The sequence below is a fragment of the Scyliorhinus canicula genome, chromosome 13 (genome assembly GCF_902713615.1).
Source record: "Scyliorhinus canicula chromosome 13, sScyCan1.1, whole genome shotgun sequence".
In the NCBI taxonomy this organism is placed as follows: domain Eukaryota; kingdom Metazoa; phylum Chordata; class Chondrichthyes; order Carcharhiniformes; family Scyliorhinidae; genus Scyliorhinus; species Scyliorhinus canicula.
In genome coordinates this window covers 39,237,027-39,250,438 of record NC_052158.1, presented here as the reverse complement: position 1 = coordinate 39,250,438, position 13,412 = coordinate 39,237,027, and the positions used below count along the sequence as shown (strand labels likewise).

General features: G+C 49.1%; 1 protein-coding gene across 1 annotated transcript in view; it reads left to right on the top strand.

Moving 5' to 3' along the window:
• The first annotated feature begins 8,538 nt into the window (after positions 1 to 8,538).
• Positions 8,539 to 13,412, top strand: part of LOC119975565 — an 82,882-nt gene continuing 78,008 nt past the window's right edge. Inside the window, exon 1 of the mRNA XM_038815353.1 lies at positions 8,539 to 8,735. Coding sequence (XP_038671281.1) covers positions 8,684 to 8,735 — 52 coding nt within the window. The 5' untranslated portion in view covers positions 8,539 to 8,683. The remainder of the gene's footprint in view (positions 8,736 to 13,412) is intronic.

The following is a 13,412-nucleotide window of genomic DNA, read 5'->3' as shown; positions in this document are numbered from 1 at the left end:
ACCATGTCCTGCTAGACGCAGCAGAACACCTCACCCCACCCACTAGAGACACGTTTCCACCATCCCCCTCACAGACCAGTTCTTCATCGGACTCGCCCACGACTCCGCCCACTGACCACGACAGACCACGCCCCGAAACGCCCACAAGCTGCCGCAGCAGAGACAGCGATACAGACACTGACTCTGAGGACAGCCACAGCACACCACACTACAGCCCACATTGCAGCGACTATGACCCCGACTCCAGTGACCCCATGGAAGTCACTTACATTAAAAACCCAGACCCACCACCCGACCCCGACTACCCCGACAATACCCATTCACTTTTAGACCCAACACTCTGGCACAGGGACAATTCGTACAGACTTGTCTGCAACGACGAAAGTGACGCCCGGTCACATAATTCAAAGATTTCATGCCTGATCCACACAAGGGTGTGGGATCCGGGAGAGCAGGACGACACGGTGTCTGAATCCCGATACGGCAACCCCTTTGTGACCCTGTTCACAGAGACAGAGGAAAAGTGAGGTGTCCAGATGATGTAAAATAGGAACCGCTTGAGGGAAGCGATGTCCTTTCTGATGGAACCTGCACGTATGTTTTTGTTTGTCAGTTTATGTTGTTTGTATTGAATATTATTGGTTCAGTTGGAGGCTGGACACCTTCTTTTCAGCTGAAAAGATTGTGACCACCTCGCACGCACTTTAGTTTGTCCGCAGATACCTCTGAGAACTTTCTATGGTGAGCAGCTCACCTTATCGTCTGAAATGTCTGAAGCCCAGCTCATTTTTCAAAAGGAGCATCTTGGCTCCTCCCTTGGTTTTTAGGTGCCCCTCTATTCGGCGAATAGAGGCTGCAAATCCACGGTAAACACATTCTTGCCCGTTTACTCCAGGTTACTCAGGCAGTGGACAAACGGCACTGAGGACCCGCCCTGTCTGAGAACCCACTTTGGTCAGCCAAGCTCGGGTATGGCACAGCACGCCCTACCCGGGGATCCCATTCAAATCTTACCCGTAGCGGCCCATACGCAACCCATTCGACCTTTTCTTTCAAATTTGTTTTCATTTTTCGTTAGGCAGCCCTTAGGCCGCCATCCCACATGCTATTTACATCCAGGAACATTCGGATGGTAAATGAGCAAAGCCTGCGAGACGGCTCGCAGGAGGGGAGTTGTTAGGTGTATTCTGGTTCATAAATTCGCTTTTGAAAAAAAAAATGAGGGGAGTCACAGGGTGTGACTTGGCCAGTCATTTTAATGGGTCAATTGGAATTGAAAGACAGATACACTAACAAGTACGGATATTAAGCTGTATTGACAGATACTGTGCTTGATCCCATAGCTTTCGAAGGACGAAAAAGGGGTCACAGCAAGGATCAGCCGTACAGGAGGAAGAGAAAAAGAACGAAGAGATGGAAGATGGAAGCCTACTTATTGCTCTTAAATGTTGTATTTGTTTATGTCCAAGCAAGATACGTTTCCCCCACAACCCCCGCCGTAAATGTTTCACTCACAGCAACTCCCCCGTGCTCAGCTCTGATCAGTGAGGTTCAGACCTGGTGCACAAAATTTATGACATGGTACTCCATGTCATATGTGATTGAATCACTGCTAGTGATTGCAATCCTCGTCATCATCGTACAGACCCTCAGGTTGAGGAAGTGGAAGAGGAGAGCCTCCCGTTCCTGCCCCTCAACCGTCTATGGAGTTCAATCCCCTATTTTTCGGTTTCATCAATCCCCCCAGCCCCTCAATGAATAATAAAGCACTGTGTGAATAAAATAAAATATACCCATGTATTATATTGTCCTGAACTCGACTGCCGAGTCAGGAAATGTTATGTGATGTGGTATGAATGAGGTTTAGTCTGTAATGAAATGTTTAAGGTAAGATAAGGATAGTTGTGATAGGTAGAGGTTCTCGGTTTTTGGTAATGCATGTCCCCTTTGACATAGCGCCAAGTAGAGATGTCAGGTAAAAAATTTTCTTCCCATAGTCAAGGACAGAGTAGACGCTCAGGAGCTTGCCGAGGTCAGGGAACACAAAGAAGGCACCCAGAAGCACTCGAAGCAACGTGCATAGGTGATCCTTCACAATATTTTGATTGTGAGGATCACAAGGAGGGAACCACTAAATGTTGCACGTTTTACTTGAGTGTAATTCGCGTTTATTGGAGTGTATTAACACGCCTCCGTTTAAAGGCCGTGTGCTTAACACTGCTAGGCTCTATGTATGTATTTTCAGCTCGGGAGTCGCCAGGTGCCGTATCTAGACACCTCACAAATATTCCAAGGTCAGGTTCAAAGTAATAAAACGATACACCGATTAGTAAGTTCCAAACGATCAATATTTATTATACAAATATAATAAATACGCATGCACACGCTAAAGGACTAAGCTATAACTAAACTTAAGCGATCAGAATACTTAACTAAACAGGAACAGGCAAGGTCAGGGAGCGAGGCCTTCGTTCCGATCTTGGTCTGTAACCTTCAGAGAGTGTGCGGGTCGCTGGGGGTCTAGTGGGCCTGGTTCGCGTAGCGAGCGTCGTATTGTCACTTACGGTTCGGCGGCTGGTGCTCAACGGCTGGAGTCAGGATACAAGTCGAAGTTCTTGGTCGAAGTCAAAGCCGGAGCACGAAAACAACAGCTAAAGCCGGAGCACAAACAGACAGGACCATGTGTGGGGGTCTATCTTTATAGGGCCCCAATGTCCGTGCCTCTTTTGGGGCGGGCTTTCACCTTCTGGTATCGATTGGATCAAATCTCAATCGATGTCTTATTAATTCCCCAATCTGAGGGTCTCTCCTCGATGGAGGGGGCGGTCTCTATGGTCTTTTGTGGTGGATACCTCTGGTGCCGCTCTGTCTGGACATCCACTTAAAGTATCTATTCAAAACCCAAATGTTGCCATTGTGTGTGCCCAGATCTGGATTGCCTCATTAATATGCAAAGCGTTTTGCTATTAACACCTTTGGTTTGAGATCTTGCACCTGGCCAGAAACTGGTTTTGCTGCTTGCAAAATGCTAATCAGTCTTTGCAGACTGCTGTCTTGGCTAAACTGCTTTTTCCCTGCAGTCTTAGCAATTCTCCATCTTGTTAGTCCAGTGTCCATTTTAGGTGGCTACAAGGGTCAATACCACAAACACAGGAAAAAGTCCAGGTCAGACAACAAAGATGACAAACAGAATAAATATCACAAACAGAAGAAAAAGTCCCGGTCAGATAACAAACATGTAACACAGAATCGCTACCGCCAGCATAGAAAAAAAAGCATAAATCAGACAACAAAGTGATTCGACCATTCAAATACCTCATTGATGACTTATTGGTTGTTTAAACACAGGAACACTGACGACGTTCACAAAGAAATAACAACATCAACATCACCACTTCAACAACAGAAGAAGAAAGCAATTCAACAGAACAAACTCAAAGTATGGACTCACGATTTTTTTTTCAATTAAGATTGGACTCCTAAATATTGATTGGCTTTGTATAATCATCAAGATCATCACAACTTGTACATAACATCATTTGTCTAACTATTTCACACAAGCGAAAAAACCTAAGGGGGTAAATGTATTAACATTTGACGGACTAACTCATTGATTTTACGTAATGCATTTGCAAACTGCATCCATTATGTTTGTTCAATTTTCTTTACAACATACAGAAAATATGTAACACAAAAAAAGGGGATGTTGTGATATCTATATGTGCATGTACACAAGGGGTTAATGCGTAATCAGTCGCATTACATGATCACTAGAGGGCTGGACCAACAGGGGTATAAAAGGCAACCGCATTTGGTCTCTCTCTCTCTTGGGTGCACTGTGACCAGGGCAATAGCAGACTAGTTCAGATGGCTAGGGGAGTTATGTATAGATACCACAGTTACATCTTGTTAACCTTATCACTAGTATCTGATGTGTTAGGCAGGCTGGGTCGATGTGGACTGCACTTGATGCAGTGTAGCAAGAGACACAACTCTAACACTGGATAAGATGCAACACGATTTTATTTAACGTCTTAACTAATATACATGTTCAACTGTGGGTTGACACTATACTGAACTGACTGGAGACATTGTATTAGCCTGACCAGACTTACTAGCTACAGCATGGTATTTGCACTGGCTAGCTCGTGGACTCTGACTGTCTCTGTGGCTGGGTCCAGAGAGAGCGGGAAACCTAGTGCCCTCTGGCTTTATAGTGGTAGTGTCCTGTCTGATGATTGGCTGCTCTGTTCTGTGTGTTTACTGGTCATCCTGTGTGTCAATCACTGCCTGTCTGCACTCCATTATATACATAGATGTATATTATGACATCTCCCCCCCTTATTTTTTTTTTAGATAATAAATATTAAGGTGCATGTGCGTGTGGATATGTACATGTGCCTGACTATATACAAAATGTGTCAAATGAACTTGTATACATAGGAAGGTGTTGCTAGTGCAGATATAGGGCAGATGAAACGATAAAACAATATTTACAGAGGTCAAAACGATGAGGTAACAAGATGTACAAAAGTTCAGTCTATAAATTCAGTCTTTATGGCGGGCGCCGAATTCCCGTTGATCGTCGCAGGGTGGATCAGGGGCCGCCTGCACTTGGATAGGCGGGATCGCTGCCATCGCGGTGGTCGCAGGGGCCGGCAGGATTGCTGGTAGATCGGTGGCCTCGTGGTCGGGCACGTCCAGAGGAAGCATCGTGGGTGGCGGGGCATTTTGGTCAGGTGGCGGGCATGGAACTCTTCGCACTGCCCGTCTGTTGCGCCGGAGCAGGGAGCCATTAGCCATGCGGACAAGGAACGATCTCGGAGCCACATGCTTGATCACCACAGCTGTGGCTGACCAGTCGCCCCCAGGCAACTGTACACGAACACTATCAGTTGGGACCAGCTCGGGTAGATCCGTGGCATGAGCATCATATGTGGATTTCTGTTGGGCCCAAGACGGCTGCATTTTTTTTACAACCGTGAGGTGGTCAAGGTCTGGAACATGGGTGGCTGGAACCATGGTCCTCAGAGTGCGATTCATGAGCATCTGCGCTGGAGACAACCCAGTAGTGCCCTGTATGCCAGCTTCGCCAGGTTGAAGTCGGAGCCTGAGTCTGCATAGCAACCTCTTAACAATATGGACTCCTTTTCGGCCTTCCTGTTTGACTGCAGGTAGTGGGGGCTGGAAGTTATGTGACGGAAGCTGTAAGACCATTCCTGGCTGTAAAAACAGGGACCGTTGTCACTCATCACCGTGAGCGGTATCCCGTGCCTGGCGAACGTTTCTTTGCAGGCTTTGATCACTGCCTTCGACGTAAGGTCGGACAGTTTCACCACTTCTGGGTAACTGGAGAAGTAGTCGACCAGGAGGACGTAGTCACGCCCCTTGGCGTTGAAAAGGTCGACACCGACTTTGGACCACGGAGAGATCACTATCTCATGTTGCGGCAAAGTTTCTTTGGGTTGAGCTGGCTGAAACCTCTGACAGGTGGGGCAGTTGGGGACCATGTTGGCAACGTCCTGGCTGATGCCCGGCCAATAGACTGCCTCCTGAGCTCTGCGTCGGCATTTCCCGACCCCCAGGTGACCCTCATGGAGTTGGCCGAGCACCTTAGCCCGCATGCTCTGAGGAATCACGATTCTGTTGAACTTCATGAGGATGCCGTCCACCACCGTCAGGTCATCCCGGAAGTTGTAGAACTGGGGACACTGTCCCTTCTGCCAGGTAAGGTGCTGCATCACATGCTGCAGCAGAGGATCCTTGGCCGTTTCCTCACAAATTTGGTTCACCCTCTCATCAAAGGCTGGACGGTTGGTGGCACACAATTGCACCTGCTCGTTGATGTGGCAGATGAAGTCAGTTTGTTCACATGGTGTGGGAATGGACCTGGAAAGGGCATCTGCAACAATGAGCTCTTTGCCTGGCGTGTAGACAAGTTCAAAGTCGTAGCAGCGTAGCTTAAGAAGGATTCGCTGTAACCGAGGCGTCATGTCATTTAAATCCTTCTGGATAATATGGACTCATGGCCTGTGGTCCGTCTCAGTCGTGGATTTCGGCAGGCCATACACACAGTCGTGAAACTTGTCGATTCCCGTTAGGAGGCCCAGACATTCCTTCTCAATCTGACCGTACCGTTGCTCAGTGGGCGTCAAGGCTCTGGAGGCATACGCCACTGGAGCCCAGGAGGAGGAGTCATCCCGTTGAAGGAGCAACGCCCCAATGCCGTCCTGGCTTGTGTCAGTGGATATCTTGGTTTCCTTGGTTGGGTCGAAGAACACCAGAAGCGGGGCTGTGGTGAGCTTCACCCTCACCTCACGGCATTCCTTTTCATGCGCGGGCAGCCACTGGAATTCCGTCGACTTTTTGACGAGATGGCAGAGGGCTGTGATGTGGGACGCCATATTGGGAATTAATTTTCCGAGGAAGTTGACCATCCCAAGAAAGTGGAGGACCGCCTTCTTGTCCTCCGGGGTCTTCATGGCGTTGATCGGCGAAACCTTGTCACATCTGGCCGCACGCCTTGTTGCGAGATGTGGTCACCAAGGAATTTGATGTCTGATTGACCGAACGAGCACTTGGCCCTGTTGAGCTGGAGACCATGCTCATGGATTCTCTGGAATACCTGCTTGAGGTGAGCGATGTGTTCTTGGGGAGTTGTGGACCAGATGATGACATCGTCAACATACACTCGCACCCCCTCGATACCCTCCATCATCTGTTCCATGATGCGGTGAAATATCTCTGAGGCAGAGATGATGCCAAAGCACATCCGGTTGTAGCAGTAGCGACCGAACGGGGTATTGATGTGCACAGCTTGCGACTGGACGCATCCAGCTGTATTTGCCAGAATCCCTTGGAGGCGTCCAGCTTTGTAAAGAATTTGGCATGAGCCATCTCACTGGTCAACTCTTCACGCTTTGGTATTGGGTAATGCTCCCGCATGATGTTGCGGTTTCGATCCTTGGGGTCGGTGCAGATCCGAAGCTCCCCTGACGGCTTCCTGATGCAGACCATGGAGCTGACCCAGTCGGTGGGTTCTGTGACCTTTGATATGATGCCCTGGTCCTGGAGGTCCTGTAATTGCTGCTTGAGGCGATCCTTGAGGGGTGCCGGCACCCGATGTGATGCGTGAATTACAGGGGTGGCGTTCGTTTTGAGCAGGATTTTGTATCGGTCATGGCGCGCATGCGCAGGGGCCCGGAAAAGGTGCGCGAAATGGCCACTCTCGTCGATGCTTAGGCCCTGCATTTGTGCGATAGCCTGCACCCTTTCCATCTTTTGTTTGAAGATCTTCCAGTTTGCATCGAGATTGCTGGCGATGCGGAGGAGGGTGGACGTTTCCCATGTCGCCGGATGGCTGCTTGCCGGTCAACACTGATTCACTCAAGGTAGGTCCATCAATTTTCAGCATCACTACCTGGTACCATGATCTGTTGGGCAGGCTGGGTCAACATGGACTACACTTGATGAGTGTAGCGAGAGACAGACCTCTAACACTGGATAAGATGCAACACGATTTTATTTAACGTCTTAACTAATATACATGTTCATCTGTGGGTTGACACTATACTGACTTGACTGGAGACCTAGTACTAGCCTGACCAGACTTTCAAGCTATGGTGTTTGCACTGGCTAGCTCACGAGCTCTGACTGTCTCAGAGGCTGGGTCCAGAGAGAGCGGGAAACCTGGTGCCCTCTGGCTTTATAGTGGTAGTGTCCTGTTTGGTGATTGGATGCTCTGTTCTGTGTGCTTACTGTGTGTCAATCACTGCCTGTCTGCACCATTATATAGAACATAGAACAGTACAGCACTATACCAGTAACCCCCCCCCCCCATTAACCTTATTTTTTAGGACACTAAGGGCAATTTAGCATAGCCAATCCACCTAACCCGCACATCTTTGGACTGTGGGAGGAAACCGGAGCACCCGGAGGAAACCCACGCACACACGGGGAGGATGTGCAGACTCCGCACAGACAGTGACCCAGCCGGGAATCGTACCTGGGACCCTGGAGCAGTGAAGCATTTATGCTCACCACCATGCTACCCTGCTGCCTTAAATGCATAGATGTATATTATGACAGTATCAAAGTTAAAGTAAAGAACTCGTGCAGTTATTGTTATAGTTACTCAGTAAACCCTTTGTTACCACTGGACGAGTTTGAGTCTTCTTCATTGAGATTCAGGAGACCGCATCAGTAACCAAGGTTTTGAGTAGCACATGTTACTGACCACATAGGTAACAAAACACACCTCACTGCAGCCTCTCTGTAAGACACTCCTGAAAATCTACCACTGAGATATTGGCCATTGGCCTGTGTGTGTCTCTCAGGTCAATCTTTGATTTATAAATACTGCCCTTGGGGAGGTTTCAGTTTCTGGAAGGCGCTGTACCGAGATAAGTTTTTCAAGCTGAATCTCAACCTGTCTGAGTTTGATCTTCCTGGTAACTAGTGACAGCCTGACTGTTTATCTCTTTAATTGGCTGTTTTTCTGAGATTAACCAATCAGCCATCCTCTGGTTCAGCATTCAGGAAATGATCAAAGTTTAAGTCAGACAGTAAAATGGAGTCTCTGTAAACCTTTTGTTATTTTTCATGTTTACCCCAGTCTATAAAGTTGTTTCCTCCTTCGAGAGTTTGATTCCCGGTCATTGAACAGGGACAGTGGATTCCCAAAATGTTGCTGATCCTTTTCTCCATCTCCCTGTGTTTTCCCTGGGTCTCTCCCGGTAAGTACAGAATTCACTCTTCCATTCTCACTCTCTCTATCTCTCTGGGGTTAATGTGAATCTTTTGGGGAGAGTTTGAAATGGGTGATATTTGATCAGACGCCTGTTATACAGCCAGCCTGATATCTGACACCATTGAAGTCAGCACAGTGTGTCAGACTCTGATGGGATTTGTGTTTGGGACAGGTAGACACACGAAGGGCTGGTTCCCGGAATGAAGGGATTTGTCTTCCGAGGAAAGGTCAATCCTGTATCCATTGGTTTTGGAGTCTGGAAGGTGATCTTATTGAAACATATAAGATCCTTTGGGGAGTTGAGAGGATGGATTCTGGGGGATGGGATGTTTCGGCGTGGCCAGTTCGGCGTAGCCGATTCGGCGGGGCCAGTTCGGCGTAGCCGATTGGAATGGGACGTTTTGGCGTGGCCGATTCGGCAGAGGAGTTTTTCGGCGGAGGGACGTCAAGACAGCCACCCGCGTTGCATCCGAGCCACGGATATCCACGATGGGGGTTTTAAATTGATTTAAAAATCTATGCTAGCGCTTCCCATTGAGAGTCTACGGGGGGCGGGGGAGAGGTCAGACCCCCGTAGACTCTCAATGGGAAGCGCTAGCATAGATTTTTAAATACATTTAAAACCCCCATCGTGGATCTAATTAAAACAGTGTCAATTTCAGCGGCCGGAGAGGGAAGCTGCTCTCTCACTGAAACAATCAGCGGGCCGCTGAAATTGACACTGCCCGCTGCTCTCTCCCTCCAATCCGACTTTTAAGTTTTAATGTTTCTGATTGGAGGGAGAGAGCAGCCGGCAGTGTCAATTTCAGCGGCCGCTGATTGCTTCAGTGAGAGAGCAGCTTCCCTCTCCGGATCAAAGTGAGCCGGCCGCTGAAATTGACACAACTGACAGTTGGGGTCCATAAGCTCCCCCGCGGAGCACCAAACCGGGTCTGACTTTATACAGCCGGTGTTACTGAAGATATTGTGACTTTACACAATGTGTTAAGTCAGACAGCAGTGTAGATCACTGGGCAGCTGCTTCAATACTTTCAGTAACACCGGCTTTCTTTAAGAGTTTAATGTTGGTGCCTTTCTTTAAGAGACCCGGTTTGGTGCACAAACACGATATCTGAGGCGGCTGGAAGGAAAAGATACAAGAAATGGGCTGCACAAACATTTTGCGACTATAACTAATTTGACGCCGAAACGTCCCTCCGCCGAAAAATTCCTCCGTCGAATCGGCTACGCCGAATCGGCTACGCCGAACTGGCCACGCCGAACTGGCCACGCCGAAACGTACCAAACCCTGGATTCTGAGAGGATGTTGCCTTTCGTGGGAGAAACTAGAATTGGGGGACACATTTTTTAAAAAGGCGTCTCACATTTCAGACTGAAAGTAGGGGAAAACAATGTTGAGGGTGATTCTCCGACCCCCTGCCGGGTGGGAGAATCACCGGGGGTTGGCGTAAATTCCGCCCCGGCCATCCTCCTAATTCTCCCACCCCCCCCCCCCCCAAATTGCCCCGGCGTGAGTCATGCCGCCCACCTCGGAGAATGGTAGGGTATGGCGCGACTCAATGGGCCCCGGGGCTGACCGAATTCCTGGGGCCGCGATGGGCCGAAGTCCTGCCCGTCCTTTGCCGGTCCCGCCTGCATAAATTAGAGTAAGGTCCCTTACCGGCGGGACCTGGCGGCGCGGGCGGGCTCCGGGTTCCTGGAGGGGTCGCGGGGGAATCTGGCCCCGGTAGGTGCCCCCAAGGTGGCCTGGCCCGCAGTCGGGGCCCACCAATCCATGGGCGGGCCTGTGCCGTGGGGGCACTCTATTGTTCCACACCGGAGGCCCTGGCCCTCCGCCATTCCCGGTGCGGAAGCGAATCCCTCTGCGGATGGGCGGGGATGACGCTGGTGCTCCTGCGCATGCGCCGACTCGCGCCGGAGGCTCTTTGGCGTGGCACCAAGCCTCTTTCCCGCCGGCCTAGCCCCTGAAGGTGCGGAGGATTCTGCACCTTTGGGCGACCCAATGCTGGAGTGGTTCATGCCACTCAGTCCTGCCGGGACCCTCGCCCAGCCAGGTAGGGGAGAATCCCGCCTGTTATCTCTGAGGGTGGTGAGTGTGTGTAACGCTTCCCCACAGAGCCATGGAGGCAGCATCATTGAATGTTTCTAATGTTGAGTTGATAGCCTCTTGACAAGAGAGTCAGAGTGTACGGCGGGGGGGGGGGGGGGGGTAGTCTGGAAAGTAATGTTGAGACACAATCTGGTCAGCCATGATCTTCTCAAATGGTGCAACAACTCGAGGGGCCGAGTGGCCTACTCCTGCTCCCAGTTTCTGTGTTCACAACACCTGGATCAGAGAAACTGAGAACAAATGGAAAATGGTTCAAATGAACAATTTTAATTTTCACATCGATTGGGAGAAGTAAAAGATGCCAGGCTGTGGAGACGGTGAATTTCTATTGTGTTCCCTGAGCAGTTTTCAATATGTTTTATAAGTAACAAGGGAACAGGCTGCACTCGATTTGGAAACGAGGAGATGAAGCACAGTTAATTTAAATCAGGACAGCAAAGGGAACTCAAACCGTGAACATCCCATGGTTGAGTTTGACATTTAGCTCGAGGTGGAGAAAGATTCAAACTGAGGAATTAAGATGAGGAAAGGCTGTGACTTCCAAGGAAGGAGAATGGAGCTGAGCCTGTTAAACTAGGCCCAACTGTCAGAGATGCCCCTACAGAGAAACAGTGGGAGCTATTTAAAGGAGTATTTAGCACAGGACAAGACCAAAACATTCCCCGAAAGAGCAACAATTTCACTTCTGCAGCCAGGCAGCCAAAGTCCAGGAAGTGGGATTCAGGAAATGGTTAACACAAATACAGAGACAAGTGGGAAAAAAAGTTCCAGAAATAGAGCGAACGACAAAGGAACAGAAGGATTAAATTGAGGGTTTTCAGAAGAACAAAAATAAGAGTTTGGGAAGTAGAAAGGTGATAGTAAAACCCTTTGGAAACCGGTTGAGAGTAAGGGAGTGGCTCTGGGAGATGTGGGGCCATTAAAGGCCGAAGGTGGTACTTTAGATAACATGGAGGGTTAGTAACCAAGGATGTCCCACAGTCTCTATGTAGCCAATGAAGTTCTTTTTGAAGTGTGGTCACTGTGATAATTTGAGAAAGGCAGCAAATAATCTGAATTGCTGAAGTTGGTTCAGGGACCAATATTGGGGCAGGACAAAGGGTACAATTGCACCCCGAAGATCCCACACTCCACACACTGCTTCTATTTGATGTAGAGACCCAGATTTTAAACGATTACCGGAGAAAGCAGAGAGAGCCTGGGATTAATGGCTCAAAGAGAGGCAGCACAGCTGACCGTGCAGCACCCTTAGTACTGACCCTCTGACAGTGCAGCACTCCCTCAGTACTGACCCTCTGACAGTGCAGCACTCCCTCAGTACTGACCCTCTGACAGTGCAGCACTCCCTCAGTACTGACCCTCTCTGCCTCAGTACTGAGCCTCTGACAGTGCAGCACTCCCTCAGTACTGACCCTCTGACAGTGCAGCACTCCCATAGTACTGACCCTCAGACAGTGCAGCACTCCCTCAGTACTGACCCTCTCTGCCTCAGTACTGACCCTCTGACAGTGCAGCACTCCCTCAGTACTGACCCTCTGACAGTGCAGCACTCCCTCAGTACTGTCCCTCACTGACCCTCTGACAGTGCAGCACTCCCATAGTACTGTCCCTCTGACAGTGCAGAACTACCTCAGTACTGACCCTTTGACAGTGCGGCACTCCCTGTTATGTGAGAGTACCTTTATGGAATGGGTGTTGATCAAATAGCTGCAGTGATGTCTGTGTTTTGGTGGACCTGAGCTGTGAATCTGCTTTTACTTTCGCTTTGAGCAAAAAGGCTGGTGTGTGTCTGTGTGTTTTAGTTTCGTTTTCTGAGTTAAAGAAGCTGCAGTCACAGCAAGAAGGTGCATTGATCTCTCTCTGCAATCTAAAGACTGTCTCCAGATCATTTGAGGATTTCAAATTAATACCTGTTTAAGTAGAGAATTTAATCCATCTGTCTTTCTGTAAAAAGGGTCTTTTGGTCCAATGGATGTTGTTGGGAAAATTATGAAGGGTTACTTATAGAATATTGTATATTGTGGGGAGGATTGGTGTGGATAGTTGTTAAGATGTTTACTGTGGGTTTATAAAGTGTTAACTGGATTCATTAATAAACATTGTTTTGTTTTAAAAGTACTGTAGATCTCTGTTGCATCACACCTGTAAAGTGGGCCGTGTGCTCCCCATAGCCAAAATCTATTAAACGTTGTGGGTCAGGTGAACTCCATCATACTCTTTGGTATTCTCTAAACCCTGGGCCATAACATCCCTCAGTACTGACCTGACAGTGCAGCATTCCCTCTCCACTGCCCTTTCTTCCACCTTCCCCGTTCTCCTTTATCTCCTGTCACTCCCCTCTGCCGTCCTCACCCCCTCCCTCACTGCCCGACCTCTGTTCCCAACCTCTCTCCCCTCCGCTCTCCTTCACCAACCCTACCTCCCTCACCTCCCGTCCCCTCTCACCCCTCCGCTCACTCCTCCCTCTCTTCCTGACACTCCACCTTCTACCCTCCCCCTCTCTTCCTGCTCTTTTAAGATCAGTCCCTGTGCTCCCATCACAACCTTTCATGG